This window comes from Schistocerca nitens, chromosome 10 (genome assembly GCF_023898315.1).
Source record: "Schistocerca nitens isolate TAMUIC-IGC-003100 chromosome 10, iqSchNite1.1, whole genome shotgun sequence".
Lineage (NCBI taxonomy): Eukaryota > Metazoa > Arthropoda > Insecta > Orthoptera > Acrididae > Schistocerca > Schistocerca nitens.
In genome coordinates this window covers 76,665,347-76,689,846 of record NC_064623.1, presented here as the reverse complement: position 1 = coordinate 76,689,846, position 24,500 = coordinate 76,665,347, and the positions used below count along the sequence as shown (strand labels likewise).

Sequence of the window (24,500 nt, the reverse complement as noted above, 5' to 3'; positions counted from 1 at the left end):
ATGTTTTTAAATCACTTTTAAATTTCATTTCCTTTCTAACAACCATATATATAAAAAGCGTGAGAGTTCATTGCCTTCAGACCTTAAAACACATCATTATTTCGATTTATCTACTTCGAGTTTTTCGTCACTTCATGTGATTCTGCGAGAGAGTATGCCTGTAGCATTTATCGTCTCTAGGTCAAGAGCTGCTACCTGTCTGGAGATATTGTAACTATTTCTTGAACTCTGATTCGTTTAAGAATTTTCAAAGCTCTTCTTAAAATGCGTCATTCATATTAGAAACAAAAAAAACTTTATAATATTATTTAGTGTCCTGACTCATATTCATACTTATTCCCTTTCTCACAGTACTAAGACGGTGGACAGTAAAATGATAGGAAAGAGAAAAAAAATACGTAACCACTACAGACATCAGGTCAAAAGGTGACTGGAGACTGCCTCCCTTCAAGAATCAGTTACCCAGTGTATACATTTTCATCACTCTGTCACACATACAAAATTAACTCCGTCCGAACAGGCCTTGGAAGGACACTTACAAAATTAGATATATTTAATCTGTGATTATTATATCAAAATATACTTTTTGTACCCATTTCACACGTTCTCGTGCACACACTGTCTGCTTGAGTTAAACGGTGCTCCCAAGAGACATTTACGTAGCCATATCCATTCCCTATAAACCAGTAAGACAGTAACTATGACTGCCCATGCCTTGGTGCAAGGGTTGGCAGAGCCACCACCAGCTCTCAGGCAATGGAAAAAAAAATATAGTGCAGTCAGATGTTTCCTTTCCAGAAAATGATTTAAGAACTAGCCATTACCCATGTTTTTAACGGGATTGAAACTGAAACTCATTTTATGTCCACTTACATGTCGCAATTCAGAATATAAAAAATATACTATGTCACCATGTCTAGCTCCCCTCCCTCCTACAAATTACTGTATGGATGTCACTGCTGACACCTACTTCCATTCCTTAAATTGTATTTAACCATTTACTTTTCTCTCCTTATTTCCTGAACATAATATATGTTCAGTTCTTTAAACATCTCTTGTCCTGCATGTGTCTCTTAAATATAGTATCTGTCTGCGGTTTGCAACAGATCTTCCCCCATTACTTCCACGTTCATCCTTAAATAACTTTAAAATGACATTATCTCTTGCCTTAGTTACTGTCATGATCTCTACTCTCCTCACAGCCAGCTGTATTATCTGCAAGATAAATTGTTACCCATGTTCTAACATTTGCTTAACTTCATCTTCTGTTTCATGTACTATGTGATCAAAAGTATCCGGACACCCCAAAAACATACGTTTTTCACATTAGGTGCATTGGGCTGCCACCTAGGGCCATGTACTCCATATCAGCGACCTCAGTAGTCAGTACATATCGTGAGAGAGCATAATGGGGCGCTCCACGGAACCAACGGACTTAGAACGTGGTCAGGCGATTAGGTGTCACTTGTGTCATACGTCTGTACGCGAGATTTCCACACTCCTAAACATCCCTAGGTCCGCTGTTTCCCGTGTGATAGTTAAGTGGAAACGTGAAGGGACACGTACAGCACTAAAGCGTGCAGGCCGACCTCGTCTGTTGACTGACTGTAATAGGCAGACATCTATCCAGAGTATCACACAGGAATTCCAAACTGCATCAGGATTCACTGCAAGTACAATGAAAGGCGGGAGGTGAGAAAATTTGAATTTCATGGTCGAGCGGCTGCTCATAAGCTACAGATCACGCCTCGCTTGCTGTAAAGAGCGTAAACATTGGACGATTGAACAGTGGAAAAACGTTGTGTGGCGCGACGAAACGGTACACATCGAGGCGATCCGATAGCAGGGTGTGGGTGTGGCGAATGCCCGGTGAACGTCATCTGCAAGCATGTGTGGTGCCAACAGTAAAATTCGGAGGCAGTGGTGTTATCGTGTGGTGGTGTTTTTCATGGAGGGGGCTTGCACCCCTTGTTGTTTTGTGTGGCACTATTACAGCACAGGCCTACATTGATGTTTTAAGCACCTTCTAGCTTCCCACTGTTGAAGAGCAATTCGGGGATGGCGAGTTCTACTACACACTTGAAAAACACGCGCTACCTGTATGAAAAGTTAGCAAGTGAGATTCTCAGTAATATTTGTTCTGGTATTCTTGGAGATGCCCTTATTGGATCACCCATCTCACCAGAAATTTTGAATAGTGCATAGCATTTAAACTTTCTGGTGAATGTCTTGCCTAAACTTATAGAGGACGTCCCCTGCACATGTCGCCAGTTTATGGTTTCAGAATGATGTCGCTCCATCGCACTTCGATCGTCCAGCTAGGACATATTTCACAGACAGATTCAGGCAGAGAGTAATAATTGGAAGAGAATTCGTGGACCGTTAGCATGTTCGCTCCCGTGATCTCACCCCTCTTGACTTTTTTCTCTGATGTTATGTCAAGTCCTTTGTGTTCTCGTCACCCGTACTAACATTACCTGAGATTACTGAGTGTATCTTTAAACCTTTTGATACCATCAGAAGAGGCTGCGGAATCTAATGGAGACTAAGATAAAATGTGTCGGTCATTGGACATTGTGTAATGAAGTCACAATGCAAACTTATTCTTCAGTAGTGTAAACACAGATCCAGTTCACATTATATGATTGTATTCTACTCTAAATCAACGTTACCCAAATTACAGTATTCTGCCGTTTTATTTTGCCTACTAAATGCGTAGAAACTTCATAGTGCTACAGAAACATTATTCTACCGTTATGGCTATTGGTTCCTTATTCCAGAATGTTCTCAATTTCACCCTCTCTAATCTCCCATATTTTTGAAACGTAATTCAGTAACACCTATTTTACGCATATAAATTTTACTTACCACTAAATTGTATTCATACTTAGCAAACAAAGATAATAAATACCCTTTTATTTCCGCTCATCTGAAAAGTAATTCTCTCTTAAAATTTCTATCCTTCATTGCATCTTCTTGTCTACTTATCATCTTACTGATAACTAGAATACAGAAAAAAACACTTCCTGCTCAATTCCTTTATGCTTTAATCTCACCTTTTCCTCGGCAATACGTAACTCAGATTTTTGGTTAAATAGCCAGGTTAAACTCTCGTCTTTGGCAGCACAAACAGATGGCATTACAAATTTATCACACGTTAAAACGTTCAACTGGAATAATATTCTTGTAATAAATAATTAATGTTTGTAATTAATATTAATAATTCTCTTGTTTCAGCTCAAAAAAACTTCGACATAAGTTACAAGGTTCCTATTTTCCTATATTTATATTGTTAAACAGGATCCATTGTTTCTTTTTCTGTTTACCATTTCTGTTGTTGAATTTCTCTTTGGGACCTATTTCGTAAATTCATTGCTTTTAAGACAACCATTTTTCTAATTTAGTTTTAAGAGTCATTTCCTTTTAGAGAATCATATTCATAACAGACACGAAAGTTCATTCCTTTAAAATCGCGAAACATGTAATCACATAGATGTACTTACTTAGTTTTTCATTACTTCACGTGATTCTATGAGAGAGTCTGCCTATAGCATTTATCGTCTGTGGATCAAGAGCTGCACCCTGTTGGTAAAAACTGTATCAGTTTCTTTCACTCTGTTTCACTTTAGCATTTTCAAAGTTTGCCTTGGTACATGTCGTTCTTATTAGAAACCAACAGAAACTTTGGAGTGTTATTTCGCAAGCTGAATTAAATTCATAATCATTGCCTTTCTTTTAGCACTAAGATGGTAGACAGTAAAATGAAAGGAAAGATAAACAAATATGTAACCACTACAAATGTCAGGTACGAAGTGGTACATAGGGGGTTGTAGAGTCAAAGTTCATTACTCAATAACAATGGCTCTGCGTGAGTATGATTTGGCAGAATAGTCTACCTTGAAGTGTCTGCCACTGTTATTCTGATGACGACGCGTATTTGCATCGCATTGTGTTGTTGGTTAGGACATAGCGTCAAGCTAACATCCAAATCGCAGATTTGTAACATTTCATTCAATGTCATTAGTAAGGCACTATATTTCATATTCAGAGAATCCAAACATATGATTTGTAATATTTTGTTCACAAGGTTTCATCAACGTGGTGGCGTTACCTTCTTTTCTCGAGGTCAATGAAACCTTCGCTGGACAAATTGCTGTGGTCAGCGGCTGGGGACAGACCAATACCAGTGGTAAGTGTGCTTCCTTTGTTCACTTTGAGGCAACTATTGAAATACAGCAAATTACTAGGCTAGAATACTACTGTCTGGTGACTGATTTTAGAATCACTTGACGGAATGCCCACTAGGGATCGCCAAAAGCTGTTTCCACCATTTTCTGCAGTTTTTGTTGTTGCTAAGACAAGATTGTCCTTAATGCAGCATTTGTAAATGCTTCGAGCTCTACATATTTAAGAGAGGCATTGAAACTACACACATCAAAAAAGTTTTGCATCACCTCGGTTCCGAGAGCTCCGGAACCTGTACAGAAATTTCGAATAGAGATCAACATAAACATCATTTACGCCCTTTCTATTGTCCACGAAAACCATGCATTGCATGTCGTACCACCATAGAGCGAGATCTTCAGAGGTGGTGGTCCAGACTCCTGCACACACCAGTACTTCTAACACATAGTAGCACGTCCCCTTGCATTGATGCATGCCTGTATTCGTCGTGACATATTAACCACAAGTTAATGAAGGTATTGTTGGTCCAGATTGTCCCACTCTTGGACGGCGATTCAGAGTGGTTGATGGGTCACTTCGTCCATAAACAGCCCTTTTCAATCCATCCCACGCATGTTCGATAGAGCTCACGTCTGGAGAACATGCTGACCACTCTAGTAGAGCGATGTCGTTATCCTGAAGGCAGTCATTCACAAGATGTGGACGATGGGGACGCAAATTGTAGTCCATGAAGACGAATGCCTCTTTAATATGCTGCCGATATGGTTGCACTGTCGATCGGAGGATGGCATTAATGCATCGTACAGCCATTATGGCGCATTTCATGACCACCAGCGGCGTACGTCGGCCCCACATAGTTCCACCCCAAAACAGCAGGGAACCTCCACCTCCCTGCAATATCTGGTCAGTGTGTGTAAGGCGTCCAGCCCGACCGCGTTGCCTCCACACAGGTCTTCGACGATTGTCTGGTTGAAGGCATATGCGACACTCATCGATGTCGAGACAGATGATGCCAATCCTGAGCGATCCATTTGGCATGTTGTTGGGCCCATCTATACCACGCTGCATGGTTACAAAGATGGGCCTCGCTATGGACGTTGGGAGTGAAGTTGCGCATCATGCTCCCTATTGCGCACAGTTTGAGTTGTAACATGAAGTTTTGCGGCTCCACGAAAAGCATTATTCAACATGATAGCGTTCTCCGAGCCATAATCAGTAGGTAGCGGTCATCCACTGCAGTAGTAGCTCTTGGGCGACCTGAGCGAGGCATGTCATTGACAGTTCCTGTCTCTCTGTATCACCTCCATGTCCAAACAACATCGCTTTGTTTCACTCTGAGACGCCTGGACACTTCCCTTGTTGACCCTCGAGTTTACTTTTTGTGAAATTACTGGATTACTCTGTGTTAAGAAACTAATTAAAAAAGAAATATTATCAGTTCAATATGCATACATTTTGTAAGGAAAAACATCATGATTACGTCACAAGCCAACATGTCTGACGTAATATCGATCACAAAAAAAAAATGGAATAAGGAACATCTATAGGCTCCCGTCTAGTTTCTTCGAGGGCTTGGCACTCACTTCCATTTCTGACTGAAGTTTTTCTATATCAAGTCAGCAGTGGCTACAAAAATATCAGTCAGGAGTCAAAAGTTATTCTTAATAACATTATTTTTGGTTGAAATTCATATCCAAGCACGAATATTAAATAGTGGCAATTTTATTATTTTGGGAACTCTATTTATACAAATTTAACCGTGCTGGCTTTTCAAGATGTTCCAGAAGTTCGGTGGACTATGAACACAGTCCCTTTCTCCACAGGTACTTTTTGGGTATGTAAGTCAGATTTGATACAAATTTTATCAGGCCAGGTAATATGAAATTACACATTACCTCCAGGAATTTAATAGACTGTTTGAAAAATCAAGTGCTACAAGCACTGAAAACGCCATGGGACTATATTAAAAACTCATCAGGTGCCTCACTTATTGCTTAGAGTTGGAGGATGTGGGCACTTAAATTGAACAGATTACCTTATTAGTTATAAAGACAGAAAATGGTTTGGTAAATATTATATTGATTCAGACAACACAAAAATTCACAAAAACACATAAATGGAGAGATTACAAAAGAACTTTATTACGATTTTACACAGACAGAGTAAAACAAGAATAATAAAAGTAATGATTATAATGGTCGCTGGACAATTATGGTTGCTATTCTGCCCAAATACATGAAGGACATGAGTGGTGTATTCACCTCTGATGTAGAACTTAATAATTATATAAGAAAAAATTACAATTAAACTGTATCAGTCAGAACAGATTAGACAACAGATTTAGAAATCAAGTAGAATAAATAAAATCATTACAAAATGTACGATTGTAAATGATTAATATAAACATTGAACATTAAGAAAATAAATAAAATTGATTATTTTCATCCTTAATAAGTGGTTACAAAATATGAGCCAAACATTGTCAAAAAAGCTAAACGAAATAGAAAAGTAAAGGAACAATTAAAAGAAGATTGTAAAAGAAGGAAAGACAATCAAGAATGGAGTATGAAATTTTTTTATAAGATCAACCAGTTAAACAAGGAATCAAAGGAATAGGTGATAACCCATTAAAAACAACTGAGGAAAACACAGAAGCTGATAGACAGAGGCCTCCTTATCATCTAAATGATTTAGAAAATTGAGCGATATTCCACCAACCACAGAACATGAAAGTTCACAACCTAATTACATTTTAAGTGAATCACAAATACAAGGTTTATTGAATCAATATCTAGAAGAAATTAAATACAGAAAAAAGTTAAAACGGGTGAAGACTCAATGAGTAGTGAATAAGTAAATATGAGTGAAAGAATGATAGAATTTATCAACAACTGTGGAGAAACAGTTTTTGGATAAAGAGCTTGATTTAAATATATTGGACGATTACCAGTGAAATATGATAACTTAAAAAATGGCGAAATAGAATATGAAGGTAAGATGAATTAATGACTCCTTTAACTGGAAACCGATTACTATGGATGATTTAGGTGAAGAATTTGATAACTTTGATTTACAAAGATATGGTTGAATTTTTTCGATTTCAATGCAGTACATAATTAAAATAATCGAAATAAAATGAAATCAAGCAAGGTAAATACATATAAAAATTTGATGAAAGTAATTGTTGAAGAATATTTCCCTAGTTTTTCGGAAAGGACTCTCAACAATCATTAGATAAAATTGGTGTGCAATTAAAACATATTCAGAAAAGCTAACCAAATATGTTTTGATGAGTGAGATTCTACAATTAATTGATAGATTTAAAAAAGGTAACAAATTAATTTAACAGTTTTATTATTAATAATCCAGAAGGAATTCTATAATTGATTAGAGCTTTGGAGAATAGCCCTTCTACGTTTTGGAAATTCCGAAAAATATAGTGAATCATTAGTTAAAATATTAATCAACAAACTACCTTTTGAATTAGATATTCCTGGCTCTGGAACAAAATCAGAAGAAAGATTATGTAGAGGTGGTATTGGAATTAATCAATAGACAGTGCTTGTAAAATACATGAATTTTTTATAGAGATAATGCTTTAGAGGAAAGACATAAAGGGCAGAAAGAAATTCAGTTAACTGGAAAACAAGAAATGTATTCTGAAGATGCTTTACTTACTGAAAAATTGGTGGCAACAGCTCTTGGAAGAATAATATATGGAAAAAGCACATTAGGAATGGATATTGAAACTGATGATAAAGTGTTCATTTTATCAAATTCTTTATTATTTTTTTATCAATATACATGAATTACATAAGTACTGATTATACTTTACATCCAAGTGATAAAATTAAACCAAAATCAATTAAAGTTAAATTAAATAATGTACAATTAAACAGTATCAACAATTTTAACTGGTACTCAAAAAAGAAAGAGATAAAAAAATGGTGGGAATTTAGTTATTACATTAGGTGTTTCTGTAGTGAAATCAATTGGTGAATATGCAATGAAAAAGAAAGAAAACTCTGGATTAACGAAAAGGAGCATTTTTACCAATTTTATTGGCTTTTTCTGTGCAATTCGTTCAGTAATTGGCGATATTTCTTCTGGTGTTTTATCTGCTGATCATAAAGAGAAATTTGGTAAACAATTATAAGAACACAAAAGATGTAATTTAACAATGGGAACGAAAGATACTCGACTGAAAAAGTAAAACAAATTAGAAAAAACAATTAAAACACATAATAAGTCTTTAGCTAATTTTAATGTAGAAGAATTAGTTGAACAACTGAAAATTTAATATTTTAGAGGTTTGTTCATGATTGATTAATTGTCCAAGAAACCAAAAGAATCTTGAATGTAGAATGCTAAATGAAATACATTTGATCATGTTGGTATTCACTGGTTTTTTTCTTATAAATCGAAAATACGAAACTAGTTTTTGATTTATTTTGTGGATCTATACAGAAAGAATTAATTAATTATTCGGAGAAAAATGAGCTATAACATCAATATAAACAGAATTTTAACAAATTTATTTGTTGTCATTTATGTGTATTTGTCTTATAACTATTACCAAATGTTCCAACTTCAATGAAATTTTAAATACCAAAAACTGACATTTTTGGAAATAAGACAAATCTTAAATACACTGAAAAAATTGAATTAAAAATAGAATGGAAAAATACTTAATGAATAATATATTACAAAAATAAATAATTTCAATAAACAATTAGAAAAATTAACTTATATATTTTATAAAGAATTAAATAGGATTTTTAATTCAACTGAAAGTTATGTTACTTTTCTTGGTAAAATAATACTAAATGTAAAAGCTCCAATCGCTAAAATTGTTGTTAATAAACAATATTTAGAAAAGGAAATAAAAACCTTCTTACATATCCTGAATATGAAAGTATTGTAGCATGATTCAATAATTATGTCAATAAAACAGTTTTTAATGACAAATTAAGCATCTTAAGAAAACTGACTAAATTACTTTACAAAAAAGGAAATTCAAAAAGACTGTTTTAACACAGAGCATAAAACAAACAAGTTATTTTTGAAATAAAATATGTGATAAGCAAATTATTGAATTTGTATTTATTCCCACAAATGAAACAAATTTTATTCTTAACAAAATGGTTATTATTAGTTAAAATGTGTGTGATAATCTTTGCAAAGTAACCAAATCTATCCAATAAATGAAAATATTACATAAATTGAGTTTTCTAACAAAAGAAAAACAGATACTATTAAAACTGTACCAGGCGATTTAAAAGTAATTTTATTTGGTGAATTGTTTTTAGAATCAAATGAAGACAACAGATTAAAACAGTAATTAATTCATGTTTTTATCTGTATTAATATCATGCTTCACATTCTGTCCTTCAAGAGAATCAACCAACCCTTCATGATTATAATACCTATCATTTAAAGTGTAAAAAATTTGCTGACACTGATAATCCTCATAGAATACCAACAACTAAAACTGGAAGACAAAGAACTGAAGGCCTTGCTTCTATTTGTAAAACTAAGAATTGTAAATTTGTTAAAAAATTTTAACTAATAGGTTGAAGATTGTAAATATACACACTGAAAATATACAAGATGTATTAATGAAGAAATTATTAATGACTTGCATAAAGCAATGAGAAAAATTTAAAAGATTAAATTTCTTATCTCTTGCTGTAGATGATTTATGGCAATGGGATCTGGTCGACAATGATTCAGGTAATTTAAGAGGAATTTCAAAACTAAATAAAGGATGGAAGTATTTACTAACTGTTTTTGACAACTGTTTTCGAAATTTTCTGGTATCATTGCAATTAAAGAGAAAACAGGTAAAATTATAGTTATTGATTTTTTTAAAAATAGTCAAACCTGTGATCTATAGTTTTTACCCAGTTTCAGTGCCCCACACTCCCTTCCATTACAAAATTCACAATCCCTTCGTGCCTTATAATATTTATATTCAGTGTCAATAAATTGCTGTTTTTCAGGAACACTGTTCTTGCTGTTGCGAGACTCAAGCAATCCTCAGTATATCCTGTATTAACTCGATTACATTACAGAACATCTTTCCATGGCGTCATCCATTCTGACCAACTGATGTTCCAAATTCTTTGTCATGCCTCATACAATTAAAGTAAGGTTACCATACGAATGACAATTCAACATAAAAATTACAATTCTTTTCATAGAATATACAACTTTAAATATAGCTTGCAGATACATTCACATTAATTCTGAGCTTCTGGTTATTTTTTTCCTTAATTTCTTCCTTGTGATGTCGATCTGAGATACTTGATTACTGAATGCCACAGCATTAACTAATTAATTAATAATTGAAAAATAGTCAGCAACGTACATGCATGAGCTGTTAAGCTGACTGTGCAATAATTCCCGAAATTGGCAGCTCTCGCAGTCTTCGGAATTGTGTGGATAATATTTTCAGGAAGTCAGATTGCAAGTTACCAGACTCATACATTGTACACATCAACGTGAATAGTCGTTTTGCGCCACTTCCCCCAATTATTTTAGAATTTATGATGAAATGTTACACATCGCTTCTCTGTTCCACTCAATTTCTTCCTGTTTTCTCGATTGATCTGTGTTCAGTTTTTCAAGGCCTATCCACTGTGCCAACTTATAACTAAATCTGAGAAGGGTGCGATCGGGAGGTTCCCCTGTGAGCTATTACTTATTGTTGTAACTATAACCTTAGAGAACTTGAAGCGTGTCTCATCACTCCTTAGTACTTCCATCCGAAACGGTATATTGAACAGACTGTAAGTGAATGGTGAGCGACGACCTAATGCGACCCTCTCTTGTTTGAACAAGGTGACCTAATTGCGACGGTGTATCGTTCACAGTGTACCAGTTCTCCAAGGAACACAGTGTACACAATCACAGTTGAAAGTTCAAGTTTTTGAAACCTAAGTCACCTTAATGATGTTCTGCAACTTAATGTCTCTAACCAGGACATGGCCGGGCGTACAAAAATTTGTATTTGCAAATGGAGATAAAGTCACGGACTGTCTTTCAATAGACGAAGAGTTAATGACCTCCAGTATTTAGTATTGCTCGTAGCAACCAGTGTTGATGTAACACATGGTTAGAGACCTGCATAACACATAGCTTCTAGTTCATAAGTTCGTGAGTTCATAGAGATAAAACGCCGTGTTGAAATGTTGTCGCAACGTGACATGTAGTCTCTCGTAGGCTAATAGTATTCAGCATTCAGTCAGCAAGTTAGGTATGATAACGTAGATTTTCCCGGCGTATCAAATGCTGATGATTTTCACGGGTTTGCAGCCGGGTTCCATCCTCCTGACGACAACACGGTATTTCGGCGGACCACCTGGCCGCCATCTTCAGGTGAGATTGAGTGCACAATCACGCCGGAACTGAATAGACCTCAGATTCGGCGGCTCCTTTATACCGTCTTGGACGGACTATTCGTACAGTTCAAGATCGATGTGTGGAACATCAACGGCATACACGTCTGCTTCAGCCGGAAAAATCAGCCGTTGCTGAACACTGTCTTAATGAAGGGCACAATATGTCCTTCAAAGAGACGCAAATTATTGCCTCGGCTCGGATTGTGTATTGAAAGAATCAATTGAAATACGTCTGTCTGATGATATTATTAACAGAGATAAAGGTTTTCCTTTAAGCAAGACGTGGAATCCTATTTTATCACAGATAAAACAACAACGGTCTGGTTTCCGACCGGCTGCATTTTAATTTTGCGATTCCTCGCTTTTGACAGTTTTCACCGCTGGCGCCGCTGCAATTCTGCGCCTCACAGAGGGCAGCTCTTCCGTTGTTCGCGCACGTGCAACGGCCAGTACCCGCGGTATAAAGGAGCCGCCGAATCTGAGGTCTCTTCAGTTCAAAAAATGGCTCTGAGCACTATGGGACTTAACAGCTATGGTCATCAGTCCCCTAGAACTTAGAACTACTTAAACCTAACTAACCTAAGGACAGCACACAACACCCAGCCATCACGAGGCAGAGAAAATCCCTGACCCCGCCGGGAATCGAACCCGGGAACCCGGGCGTGGGAAGCGAGAACGCTACCGCACGACCACGAGATGCGGGCGGTCTCTTCACTTCCGGCGTGATTGTGCACTCAATCTCACCTGAAGATGGCGGCCAGGTGGTCCGCCGAAATATGGTGTTGCCGTCAATATGATGCAACCCGGCTAAAACTCGTGAAAATCATCAGCAAGTTAGGTAGTTTGCCTCTTGACAAATTGGACAGGGCATCAGCGAACGACATTTCCCTTACAACCAAGGCGTAGCCACGATTTTGACAGAGGGGTGGGGTCCGATTTGTTGAAGAGGACATTAAAAAGACTATGTTTTTCATTCATTCCTAGAATATCCATATAGATTGCTAAACGATTTTATTCGACAATGATATCGGAGTTTTCATGAACAGGAGATATAATCTCCTGGCTTAGGAGGGCTGTATTAAGACAAACCGCTAAGAAGCAGCCATGCTCCAGTCTCCCTTCATCCTCTAAGGTCATTTTACACTCTTCTTCTTTCAGTCTGGATCTGAGAAGGGAACTGATCAGGAACGAAGAAGCGTTAATTTTTTTGGACACCGTGACGGTTATACACTCCTGGAAATTGAAATAAGAACACCGTGAATTCATTGTCCCAGGAAGGGGAAACTTTATTGACACATTCCTGGGGTCAGATACATCACATGATCACACTGACAGAACCACAGGCACATAGACACAGGCAACAGAGCATGCACAATGTCGGCACTAGTACAGTGTATATCCACCTTTCGCAGCAATGCAGGCTGCTATTCTCCCATGGAGACGATCGTAGAGAAGCTGGATGTAGTCCTGTGGAACGGCTTGCCATGCCATTTCCATCTGGCGCCTCAGTTGGACCAGCGTTCGTGCTGGACGTGCAGACCGCGTGAGACGACGCTTCATCCAGTCCCAAACATGCTCAATGGGGGACAGATCCGGAGATCTTGCTGGCCAGGGTAGTTGACTTACACCTTCTAGAGCACGTTGGGTGGCACGGGATACATGCGGACGTGCATTGTCCTGTTGGAACAGCAAGTTCCCTTGCCGGTCTATGAATGGTAGAACGATGGGTTCGATGACGGTTTGGATGTACCGTGCACTATTCAGTGTCCCCTCGACGATCACCAGTGGTGTACGGCCAGTGTAGGAGATCGCTCCCCACACCATGATGCCGGGTGTTGGCCCTGTGTGCCTCGGTCGTATGCAGTCCTGATTGCGGCGCTCACCTGCACGCCGCCAAACACGCATACGACCATCATTGACACCAAGGCAGAAGCGACTCTCATCGCTGAAGACGACACGTCTCCATTCGTCCCTCCATTCACGCCTGTCGCGACACCACTGGAGGCGGGCTGCACGATGTTGGGGCGTGAGCGGAGGACGGTCTAACGGTGTGCGGGACCGTAGCCCAGCTTCATGGAGACGGTTGCGAATGGTCCTCGCCGATACCCCAGGAGCAACAGTGTCCCTAATTTGCTGGGAAGTGGCGGTGCGGTCCCCTACGGCACTGCGTAGGATCCTACGGTCTTGGCGTGCATCCGTGCGTCGCTGCGGTCCGGTCCCAGGTCGACGGGCACGTGCACCTTCCGCCGACCACTGGCGACAACATCGATGTACTGTGGAGACCTCACGCCCCACGTGTTGAGCAATTCGGCGGTACGTCCACCCGGCCTCCTGCATGCCCACTATACGCCCTCGCTCAAAGTCCGTCAACTGCACATACGGTTCACGTCCACGCTGTCGCGGCATGCTACCAGTGTTAAAGACTGCGATGGAGCTCCGTATGCCACGGCAAACTGGCAGACACTGACGGCGGCGGTGCACAAATGCTGCGCAGCTAGCTCCATTCGACGGCCAACACCGCGGTTCCTGGTGTGTCCGCTGTGCCGTGCGTGTGATCATTGCTTGTACAGCCCTCTCGCAGTGTCCGGAGCTAGTATGGTGGATCTGACACACCGGTGTCAATGTGTTCTTTTTTCCATTTCCAGGAGTGTAGACTGGGCTTTTGGGATAAAGAGATCTCTGTTTGTCAGAGAAGCTAGAACAATTTTTGGTTGTGAAAACGCAAATGATCCGTAATTATTCAGCCGTACACTTTCCCAAATTTCCTCATTTAACTATGCATCTCTCACTTTACGACATGTAAGAGAATTCATTTTCTGCAATACAGAATATCACGGCAGATAAATGCAGGAGCTTAAAAGAAGAGAATCTGAGTTATTTTTTATCAGATGGATTTTAGTACCAAGAGTCTCCAAAGAGATGCAACTCTTTTCATTTAATGAGACGGGCAGCATCTTCAAGAAAATTGGAATCTTTCAGGGAAGAAAGGCATTCGGACGGAATTTGCTGTGGTCTACAGAAAAGGACTAACCCACGGATTTGCTTAAATTAAAGACGTAAAAGAACAGAAAACCATTTCCACGGTTGCTGGCAGACGGATTCAAACCACCTCCCCTCCCGAATGCAGGGATTGCTAGCTCAGCAGCCCAACACCTGGAGCTACCCCAAGTCGCTGGAGAATTAGGAACAACTGGTTGTTGTACATTGTTGTAAAGTAAAAAAAAATGCACCAAAACAAAAGACTGAATTCTGGCATTGCATGTTTTTCCTTTAATTCTGCATGTTTAGTCATTTGATAGTGCATGAATGATGCATATTTTAGATTTTAATTATCCACGGAAATGCTGGATTCAGTTGTTACAGTATTATAAGAGTGTAAACACACTACTGGCCATTAAAATTGCAACACCAAGAAGAAATGCAGATGATAAACGGGTATTCATTGGACAAGTAAATTATACTAGAAGTGACATGTGATTACATTTTCACGCAATTTGGGTGCATATATCCTGAGAAATCAGTTCCGAGAACAGAGCTTGGATGGCTTGTACAGGTACAGCAGCCCACGCAGCCTCAACACGATACCACAGTTCATCAAGAGTAGTAACTGGCGTATTGTGACGAGCCAGTTGCTCGGCCATCATTGACTAGACGTTTTAAATTGGTGAGATATATGGAGAATGTGCTGGCCAGGACAGCAGTCGAACATTTTCTGTATCCAGAAAGGCCCGTACAGGACCTGCAACATGCGGTAATGCATCTTCCTGCTGAAGTGTAGGGTTTCACAGGGACCGAATGAAGGGTAGAGCCACGGGTCGTAATACACCTGAAATGTAACGTCCACTGTTCAAAGTGCCATCAATGCGAACAAGAGGTGACCGAGACGTGTAACCAATGGCACCCCATACCATCACGCCGGGTGATACGCCAGTATGGCGATGACGAATACGCACGCTTCCAATGTGCGTTCATCGCGATGTTGCCAAACACGGAAGCTACCATCATGATGGATTCATCCGCAAAAATGACGTTTTGCCATTCGTGCACCCAGGTTCGTCGTTGAGACAGGTGCTCCTGTCTGTGATGCAGCGTCAAGGGTACCGCAGCTATGGTCTCCGAGCTGATAGTCAATGCTGCTGCAAACGTCGTCGAACTGTTCGTGCAAATGGTTGTTGTCTTGCAAACGTCCCCATCTGTTGACTCAGGGATCGAGACGTGGCTGCACGATCAGTTACAGCCATGTGGATATGATGCCTGTCATTTCGACTGCTAGTGATACGAGGCCGTTGGTATCCAGCACGGCGTTCCGTATTACGCTCCTGAACCCACCGATTCCATATTCTGCTAACAGACATTGGATCTCGACCAACGCGAGCAGCAATGTCGCGATACGATAAACCGCAATCGCGATAGGCTACAATCCGACCTTTATCAAAGTCAGAAACGTGATGGTACGCATTTCTCCTCCTTACACGAGGCATCTCAACAACGTTTTACCAGGCAACGCCGGTCAACTGCTGTTTGTGTATGAGAAATCGGTTGGAAACTTTCCTCATGTCAGCACGTTGTAGGTGTCGCCACCGGCGCCAACGTTGCGTGAATGCTCTGAAAAGCTAATCATTTGCATATCACAGAATCTTCTTCCTGTTGGTTATATTTCGCTTCTGTAGCACGTCATCTTCGTGGTGTAGCAATTTTAATGGCCAGTAGTGTAAATTTTGGACCAAAGTGACAGGGAGGGATGCAGAACGCAGTCGGCTGGGACGAATTGAAACATCCCGCTGAAAACTTCTTTTAAAAACGGACTATAGAATGGGCTGTCATCACATATCCCTTCTGCTCTCCCCAAAACGCTCCCCATCACTCCGTATTGGAACTGGCTTTTGTAGTTGAGTACCACCCAGCTGACCACATTGGGCGACATTTTGCCATATTCGCAACTAATGACAAATACTGAGCAAATCTTTTAACGAAATAGAACCTTGTGTACAACACGATTTTTGGGCGACGTGGACAAATCCAAGTGTATTTTTATGCACTGATTTCAATTTTTGTTTGTAATGATATTTACGGCTCCGATGCCTTGTGAACTACTGAAATATTGCAATCCCAAATTTCTACCAGCCTCCAGATAACGAATCCATTACTAACATTAAACTGCTGTAGATAAATAATTAGACTACTATGGTAGTGCAAACTTGTTTTTAACTTACCATAAGTCTAGCGGATGAATCAAAATCGATTTTCCTCTTCTTCCTTGTTACAAACTCATCCATAAATGGAAACTATCACAAGAGCACACAGCACGAAAACACGGTAGCATTTACATTAAACTCAACTGCAATTAAGAACTGAGGATGAGGATAAGGGGGAAATCAGTGTTTAACGTCCCGTCGACAATAAGGTCATTAGAGACGGATCACAAGCTCGGAGTTGCAAAGGATGGGGAAGGAAGTCGGCCGTGCCCTTTCAAAGAAACCATTCCGGAATTTGCCTGAAGCGATTTAGGGAAATCACAGAAAAATTAAATCAGGATGACCGGACGTGGGTTTGAACCGTCGTTCTCCCGAATGCTACTCCAGTGTGCTAACCACCGCGCTACATCTCAAGTAAGAGCTAAACTGATTAACAAAACAACGAACGAGCTCAAACAATACCAACAATTGGTGCTGGCTAAAATAGGAATGGGTTATAACGGACAGTACCATGGAAGTATAGACAGTTTAAATATCGTTGGCCTTGCTGACTATCGATAGTGCGTATCATTTTGTCGTCTTATGATTCAAGGTCAAAATATCTTTCAATTTCAAGACAGGGCAGCCAGGTCGTATGTACATTCAGGTGACTGGGGAGGGGAGGGGCTGGACCCACCCTTTGGCCACAGCCTTGTTACAACTTGTCCTCGTGTCAGCTGCGGTCTCCGCCTTCCTCGAGCGTCGGCAAGTGGTCGGGGTTTCCGTCGCTATTGGCCGTCGGCGATCTACTGGGGTAGCGGTTCCAAATGGCAGCCGATCACTGCAGTTAGGTGGCTGCTGACCAAGCGTGACCCAGTTTCAAGGTGTGTGCGTCCTGTACTACCTTGTAGTTCTAGGACCATCCAGTAAATTGTATGACCTCTCGTCTGCGATTTTCTTTGTACTTCCAGTTCTTGTGTGGCTTGTGCAACCTGGAAACAAATTACGAATAATAATCAGTTACACAACTGACATAAGACAGATATTGTTACCATCTTTACGCTCACGAAGATCATTAACATATGCAACTCGCATACCATTTCTCTTTAAATTCATTGCAAAAGACGATAATTACATCAGTGAAATTTATACTTCTTTCCTCAGTGTTATTTCCTTAACAACAATTAAACTTGTTAGGTTTACAGAAGTTAATAATTATGTCAATGAAATGTATGCTTCTTCGTCCAAATTATTTCTTTAACAGCAATAAAACGCTTATATCTCACAAATTCAAAGTTATCAGCATAAAAGTGAAGTTAACTGTTTAAATTTCAAAATTATATGTATTCTTCATTTCTATTTTTACATAAATGTGAAAATTCACATTCATTAGGCATTACATTGAATTCCGTCTGGGTGCAAATTGGGACGTGGGTTCACTAATCTTTTAGTTTGCGTGATACATTAGACCAGAGAAACCCAGCGATATTAATTGATTCTCTATCAATTATGCTCCCTAACTGCGATTTCTGTCACCTCTAGTCTGTAGTAGCCACCTAAAATTACTGCTTTTCTTTTTTCTGACATCCTTCGTTCATTTTAAATCATCATTTATTAGCTCATTTCTGAAAATCAGTATCCCTGTTTCCCAGTTCAGTGTGCATTCTTCAAGGTTGGAAAACGCAAATCTATAACAAAAGCACACTTATAATTCGTTCAAAAAAAAAAAATACACAGAAAAACTATCTTGCACCATTATCTGTTGCTACCCCCAATTTTAATTTACCTGTTTCTCTTACCTTACTTTTTTCATTCCTTGCTTTATGTTTCACCCTATTCCATCACCTTTCTTCATATGTATTGATCGAGCCAAGATTTCATCCTTCTAGTTCGTCCACCTTTAATATTTATTTTGATTTTGATTCCATTACACGGGTAAGTGTCTCGCACATCTCATATTATATTAACAATACCTGGGAATCCGTATAACTCTCTCATCTCATTCTAATTAGCACATAAAGCACTCATTTAAATCAGCATGTTCACCTAAACATCCTCTACACAAAATCATACACAAATTGCGGCGTCCTTTGCTTTCGTCAATACTCATTAAACATCATCTCTCACAGCTCACATAACATCACTTCTCCTAACTCGGCACCGTCCTTTGTCTTCTTATGACATCATGCCTCATAACAGTTAACCCTCAATACGCATTTCTCTCCTTGTACACTTACAGCCAACAATCGGCCTACGCTTCCCTTCTTTTTAGTTTCGTTCCCAGCGTCTTGACTGCTTGTGACAAATTCGTGTATCTCATGCAGTTTCAATTATATGCTTCCCTGGGACCACTTGGAGCTTCTCTATTGCTGACAGAATACAGACTCCATGTCACATCTGCTTTAATACTCTTTTATTCCTTTAAATATTTTAACATGTTAAATGTAATGACACCCTACGGATTTACGGCATTTCAAGGTTCCATCTCCATAAATTACCGTGCACAATTCTATGCACTTGATAGGGTCCGCAGAATATATTGACGGAAAAAAGTCGCAACACCAAAAAATAATTAATGCAGAGTAATGAAATTTCGGTAATACATTTGTCTAGGTAAAATAGTTATGTCGTTAACACTGGAAGATCACAGTTTAATGTAAGTGCGAGAAAAGCCATGGGAAATGTGAAATGCTGGTACACTAATAAGCGGTGTAACCGACAGAACGTCGAATTCAAGCATGCATGGATTGAGTTGCACAGTTGCTTGTCTGGGGGATGGAATTTCTTACCTGTTCCACTTGGTCGGTCAATATAGGGACGGTTAACGCCATTTGTGGATGACGCTGGAGATGACGTCCAATGATGTCCCACATGTGCTCGATTGTAGACAGATCTGGTGATCGAGTAGGCCAAGGCAGCATGTCGACACTCTCTAGAGCATGTTGGTTTACAACAGCGGTGTGTGGATGAGCGTTATCTTCCTGGAAAAGATCCCATGGAATGCTGTTCATGTATGGCAGCACAACAGGCCCCGTCACCAGACGAACATACAAATTTTCAGTTAACGTGGAGGGTGGGGACCATGAGAGTGCTCCTGGAGCCACACGAAATCACACCACCGACCATCGCTCCAGGTGTAGGTCCACTATGTCTGGCACGCAGACAGGTTGGTTACAGGCCCTCAACTGGCCTCCTCCTAACCATCGCAGGTTATCACTGCCACAGAGGCAGAACCAGATTTCATCAGAAAACATAACAGACCTCCACCCCGCCCTCCAATGAGTTCTCGCTGGACAGCACTGAGATCGCAACTGGCGGTGGTTTGGGATCAGTGGAACTCACGCTACAGGGCGTCTGGCACCGAGCTGTCCCTGAGGTGACGGATTTATAACAGTTCGTCGTGTCACTGTTAGCCAACTGAAGGAGCAACTACTTGTTGCCCTGTTACACGACGTCGATCAAACTAAGTGAGGTGTTAATAACGGCACTGTTAGCGCCACTCTTGAGCGAATGGCGCGAAATTTTAAATACATCATCTTTCAGATGCAAAAAGAAGCCTACGAACTTCCATTTACGTCGCACATCTCCTTTTTTGTTTGCTATTTTTTTTTTCGTAATCTGTACAGGAAAAATTCTTATTCAGGTAGCGGCTCTTCTTCTGTATCCCACGAAAACTACACTACTGGCCATTAAAATTGCTACACCACGAAGATGACGTACTACAGACGCGAAATTTAACCGACAGGAAGAAGATTCTGTGATATGCAAATGATTAGCTTTTCAGAGCATTCGCACAAGGTTGGCGCCGGTGGCGACACCTACAACGTGCTGACATGAGGAAAGTTCCCAACCGATTTCTCATACACAAACAGCAGTTGACCGGCGTTGCCTGGTGAAACGTTGTTGTGATGCCTCGTGTAAGGATGGGAAATGCGTAACATCACGTTTCCGACTTTGATGAAGGTCGGATTGTAGCCTATCGCGATTGCGGTTTATCGTATCGCGACATTGCTGCTCGCGTTGGTCGAGATCCAATGACTGCTAGCCGAATATGGAATCGGTGGGTTCAGGAGGGTAATACGGAACGCCGTGCTGGATCCCAACGCCCTCGTATCACCAGCAGTCGAGATGACAGGCATCTCATCTGCACGGCTGCAACGGATCGTGCAGCCACGTCTCGATCCCTGAGTCAACAGATGAGGACGTTTGCAAGACAACAACCATCTGCACGAACAGTTCGACGACGTTTGCAGCAACATGGACTATCAGCTCGGAGACCATGGCTGCGGTTACCCTTGACGCTGCATCACAGACAGGAGCGCCTGCGATGGTGTACTCAACGACGAACTTGGGTGCACGAATGGCAAAACGTCATTTTTTCGGATGAATCCAGGTTCTGTTTACAGCATCATGATGGTCGTATCCGTGTTTGGCGACATCGCAGTAAACGCACATTTGAAGCGTGTATTCGTCATGGCAATATTGGTGTATCACCCAGCGTGATGGTTTGGGGTGCCACTGGTTACACGTCTCAGTCACCTCTTGTTCGCATTGACGGCACTTTGAACAGTGGACGTTACATTTCATATGTGTTACGACCCGTGGCTCTACCCTTCAATCAATCCCTGCAAAATCCTACATTTCAGCAGAATAATGCACGACCGCATTGTTGCAGGTCCTGTGCGGGCCTTTCTGGATACAGAAAGTGTTCGACTGCTGCCCTGGCCAGCACATTCTCCAGATCTCTAACCAATTGAAAACGTCTGGTCAATGGTAGCCGAGCAACTGGCTCGTTACAATACGACAGTCACTACTCTTGATGAGCTGTAGTATCGTGTTGAAGCTGCATGGGCAGCTGTACCTGTACACGCCATCCAAGCTCTGTTTGACTCAATGAACAGACGTATCAAGGCCGTTTTTACGGCCAGAGGTGATTGTTCTTGGTACTGATTTCTCAGGATCTATGCACCCTAATTGCGTGAAAATGTAATCACATGTCAGTTCTAGTATAATATATTTGTCCAATGAAAACCCGTTTATCATCTGCATTTCTTCTTGGTGTATCAATTTTAATGGCCAGTAGTGTATGTACAGCTGCCGAGATTCTTCCGGGTTGTATGGCCGTGGTCCATTGAACTCTTCTATCCCTGACGTTTCGTCCAAAGCTACGTTGAACATCTTTAGGGGTGCTCCTGGTTGGGCTGAATCTTGCCGGCTGACCAGTCGGACGTCGAAGAACGGCCTAAATACCGTGCAAAGTGGGCGTGGTCTGGATTTCACGTGATAGCAGAGATAAACCTTGTCAAGAATAAAATATAACTATCGGTCACAGTACGTCAAAGATAAAAACTTCTCATCGACTCTGTAGCGCCACTGTCCATATATCCCTGAGTTTCATGGCTTCTTCTTTTCTGTTAAAATTATCTCCATGTTTATATATTTCGATGGCTTATCTATACAGCCGTGGATAATAGTTCGTCATAGTACATAAAACTTCAGTTTCCGAAAATTTCACTGCGTGATCACCCGACTGAAGAACATGTTCCGCCATGGCTGACTTGTCTGTTTTCCCTAGTCGGCAAAGTTATGTTCCTTCAACCGTGTATTCACACTTCTCTTTGTAGTTCCAATGTAGACCCTACCACATGTACACGGAATCTTGTATACACCACTTCCAGAGAGAGGGTGACGTTTAACCTTAACGGAACGAAGTGCTTGGCCTATTTTCTTAGTTGGTCTGAAAATCGGTCGAACGTTATGTTTCTTTAAAATCTTGCCGATTTGATCCGTTACTTTCTTGATGAAGGGTAGGGAAACAGTGTTCTTCCATCGCTGTGTCCTATCGTTGTCCTTAGGCCTCCTGTTATTCGGTAGCAATATTTTTTATTTCGTTACTAGAGTACCCATTCTTCTCAAAAACCTGGTTTAGATGTTTTAACTCGGTGTCCTGGTTTTCCGGTGCACAAATCCTTTTAGCTCTGTCCACTAACCTCTTAATTACACCTCTTTTCTGTTGTGGACGATGATTGGAATCCTTATGAAAGTACCTGTCGGTAATTGTAACCTTCCGAAAGACTATGTTTCAAGTTGCCACATAGTGAAATTTTCGAAAACTGAAGTTTTATGTACTATGACGAAATATTTTCCACGGCTATATAGAGAAGCCATCGAAATATATAAACATAGGGATAATTTTAACAGAAAAGAAGAAGCCATGAAACTCAGCGATATATGGACAGTGGCGCTACAGAGTCGATGAGGTTTTTGTCTTTGACGCACTATGACCGATAATTATATTTTAACTGTTTGCCGGACCGAGACTCGAAATCGGGACCTTTGTCTTTCGCGGGCAAGTGCTCTACCAGCTGAGCTACCCAAGCACGACTTACAGTCCGTCCTCACAGCTTTACTTCTGCCAGTACCTCGTCTCCGACCTTCCGCTGCAGAGTGAAAATCTCATTCTGTAAACATCCCCCAGGCTGTGGCAAAGCCATGTCTCCGCAATATCCTTTCTTCCAGGAGTGGCAGTACTGCAAGTTTCGCAGGAGAGCATCTGTAAAGGCAGGAGACGAGGTATTGGCGGAATTAAAGTTGTGAGGACGGGCCGTGAGTCGTGCTTGGGTAGCTCAGACGGTAGAGCACATGCCCGCCAAAGGCAAAGGTTCCGAGTTCGAGTCTCGGTCCAACACAGAGTTTTAATCTGCCAGGAAGTTTCACATCAGCGCACATTCCGCTGTTGAGTGAAAATCGCATTCTAGAGTTGCATTTCATTCTTGACAAGGTTTATCTCTGCTGTCACGTGAAATTCAGACCACCCTCACTTTGCAAGGTATTTAGGCCGTTCTTCAACGTCCGACTCGTCAGTCGGCAAGACTCATCACAAACAGAAGCACCTCCGAAGATGTCCAACGTACCTTTGGACGAAACGCCAGGGATAGAAGAGTTCCATGGACCACGGCCATACAACCCGGAAGAATTCTCGGCAGCTGAAACATCCGGTCGTGTAAGCCTTCATTGTACGAAAACTATGTACCCTGTATTGAGTGTTAATTTCCTTACTTTTCCCTCCAAATCTTTTCTTCTGTTCTCTTATTCAATATGACTTTTATTACTTCTTATTGACGCTTGCATCGACTGGGAGGGAAGTCCTCAATTTCTGTAACTCTATCGTGTGGCTGATTCATCAAAACTAATCTGGGCACTAATGGGGCCGTTTCATGCAGTAAGGCATCCAGAACACACTTGAAATCCTTGAAATGCATGCCCCATGTGCAATTTTTGTGGCAGTAGAACCTAAATTATGAATTCTGCATAAAACGCAAGTCGTTGGCACTGGAAATCAATTCGTACTTGTTCACTTATTTCGGCAGTTTTGCCTTTAATGGGACCTCTGATTATTGTCTTCTGAGTTCAGAATACTGGCCATGCCTTCATGACACATCTCGTAATGTCCTTATTTAATATGGAAGTTTCGCTCGCGGTGTTTAGTGCGCATTTGACTAGTCTATCATTTAGATTTGCATTTACAACTGAGTACTCGGATACTTCTTTTCTTTTCTTGTTCTTCCCCTAACAACATCTTCCTGATCTTTACGAAATCTGTGTACAAGTTCCAGCTCCTACTGAAAGATGGAATATTCGTTCGGCTTCTGTTAGTCAATTCATTGTTTCATTGCCCGCATCTCGTGGTCGTGCGGTAGCGTTCTCGCTTCCCACGCCCGGGTTCCCGGGCTCGATT

General features: G+C 40.7%; 1 protein-coding gene across 1 annotated transcript in view; it reads left to right on the top strand.

Moving 5' to 3' along the window:
• The window catches only part of LOC126210314 (brachyurin-like), a 124,844-nt gene that overhangs the window by 79,147 nt on the left and 21,197 nt on the right, over positions 1-24,500 (top strand). The window contains exon 4 of the mRNA XM_049939511.1: positions 4,088-4,189. Coding sequence (XP_049795468.1) covers positions 4,088-4,189 — 102 coding nt within the window. The remainder of the gene's footprint in view (positions 1-4,087; positions 4,190-24,500) is intronic.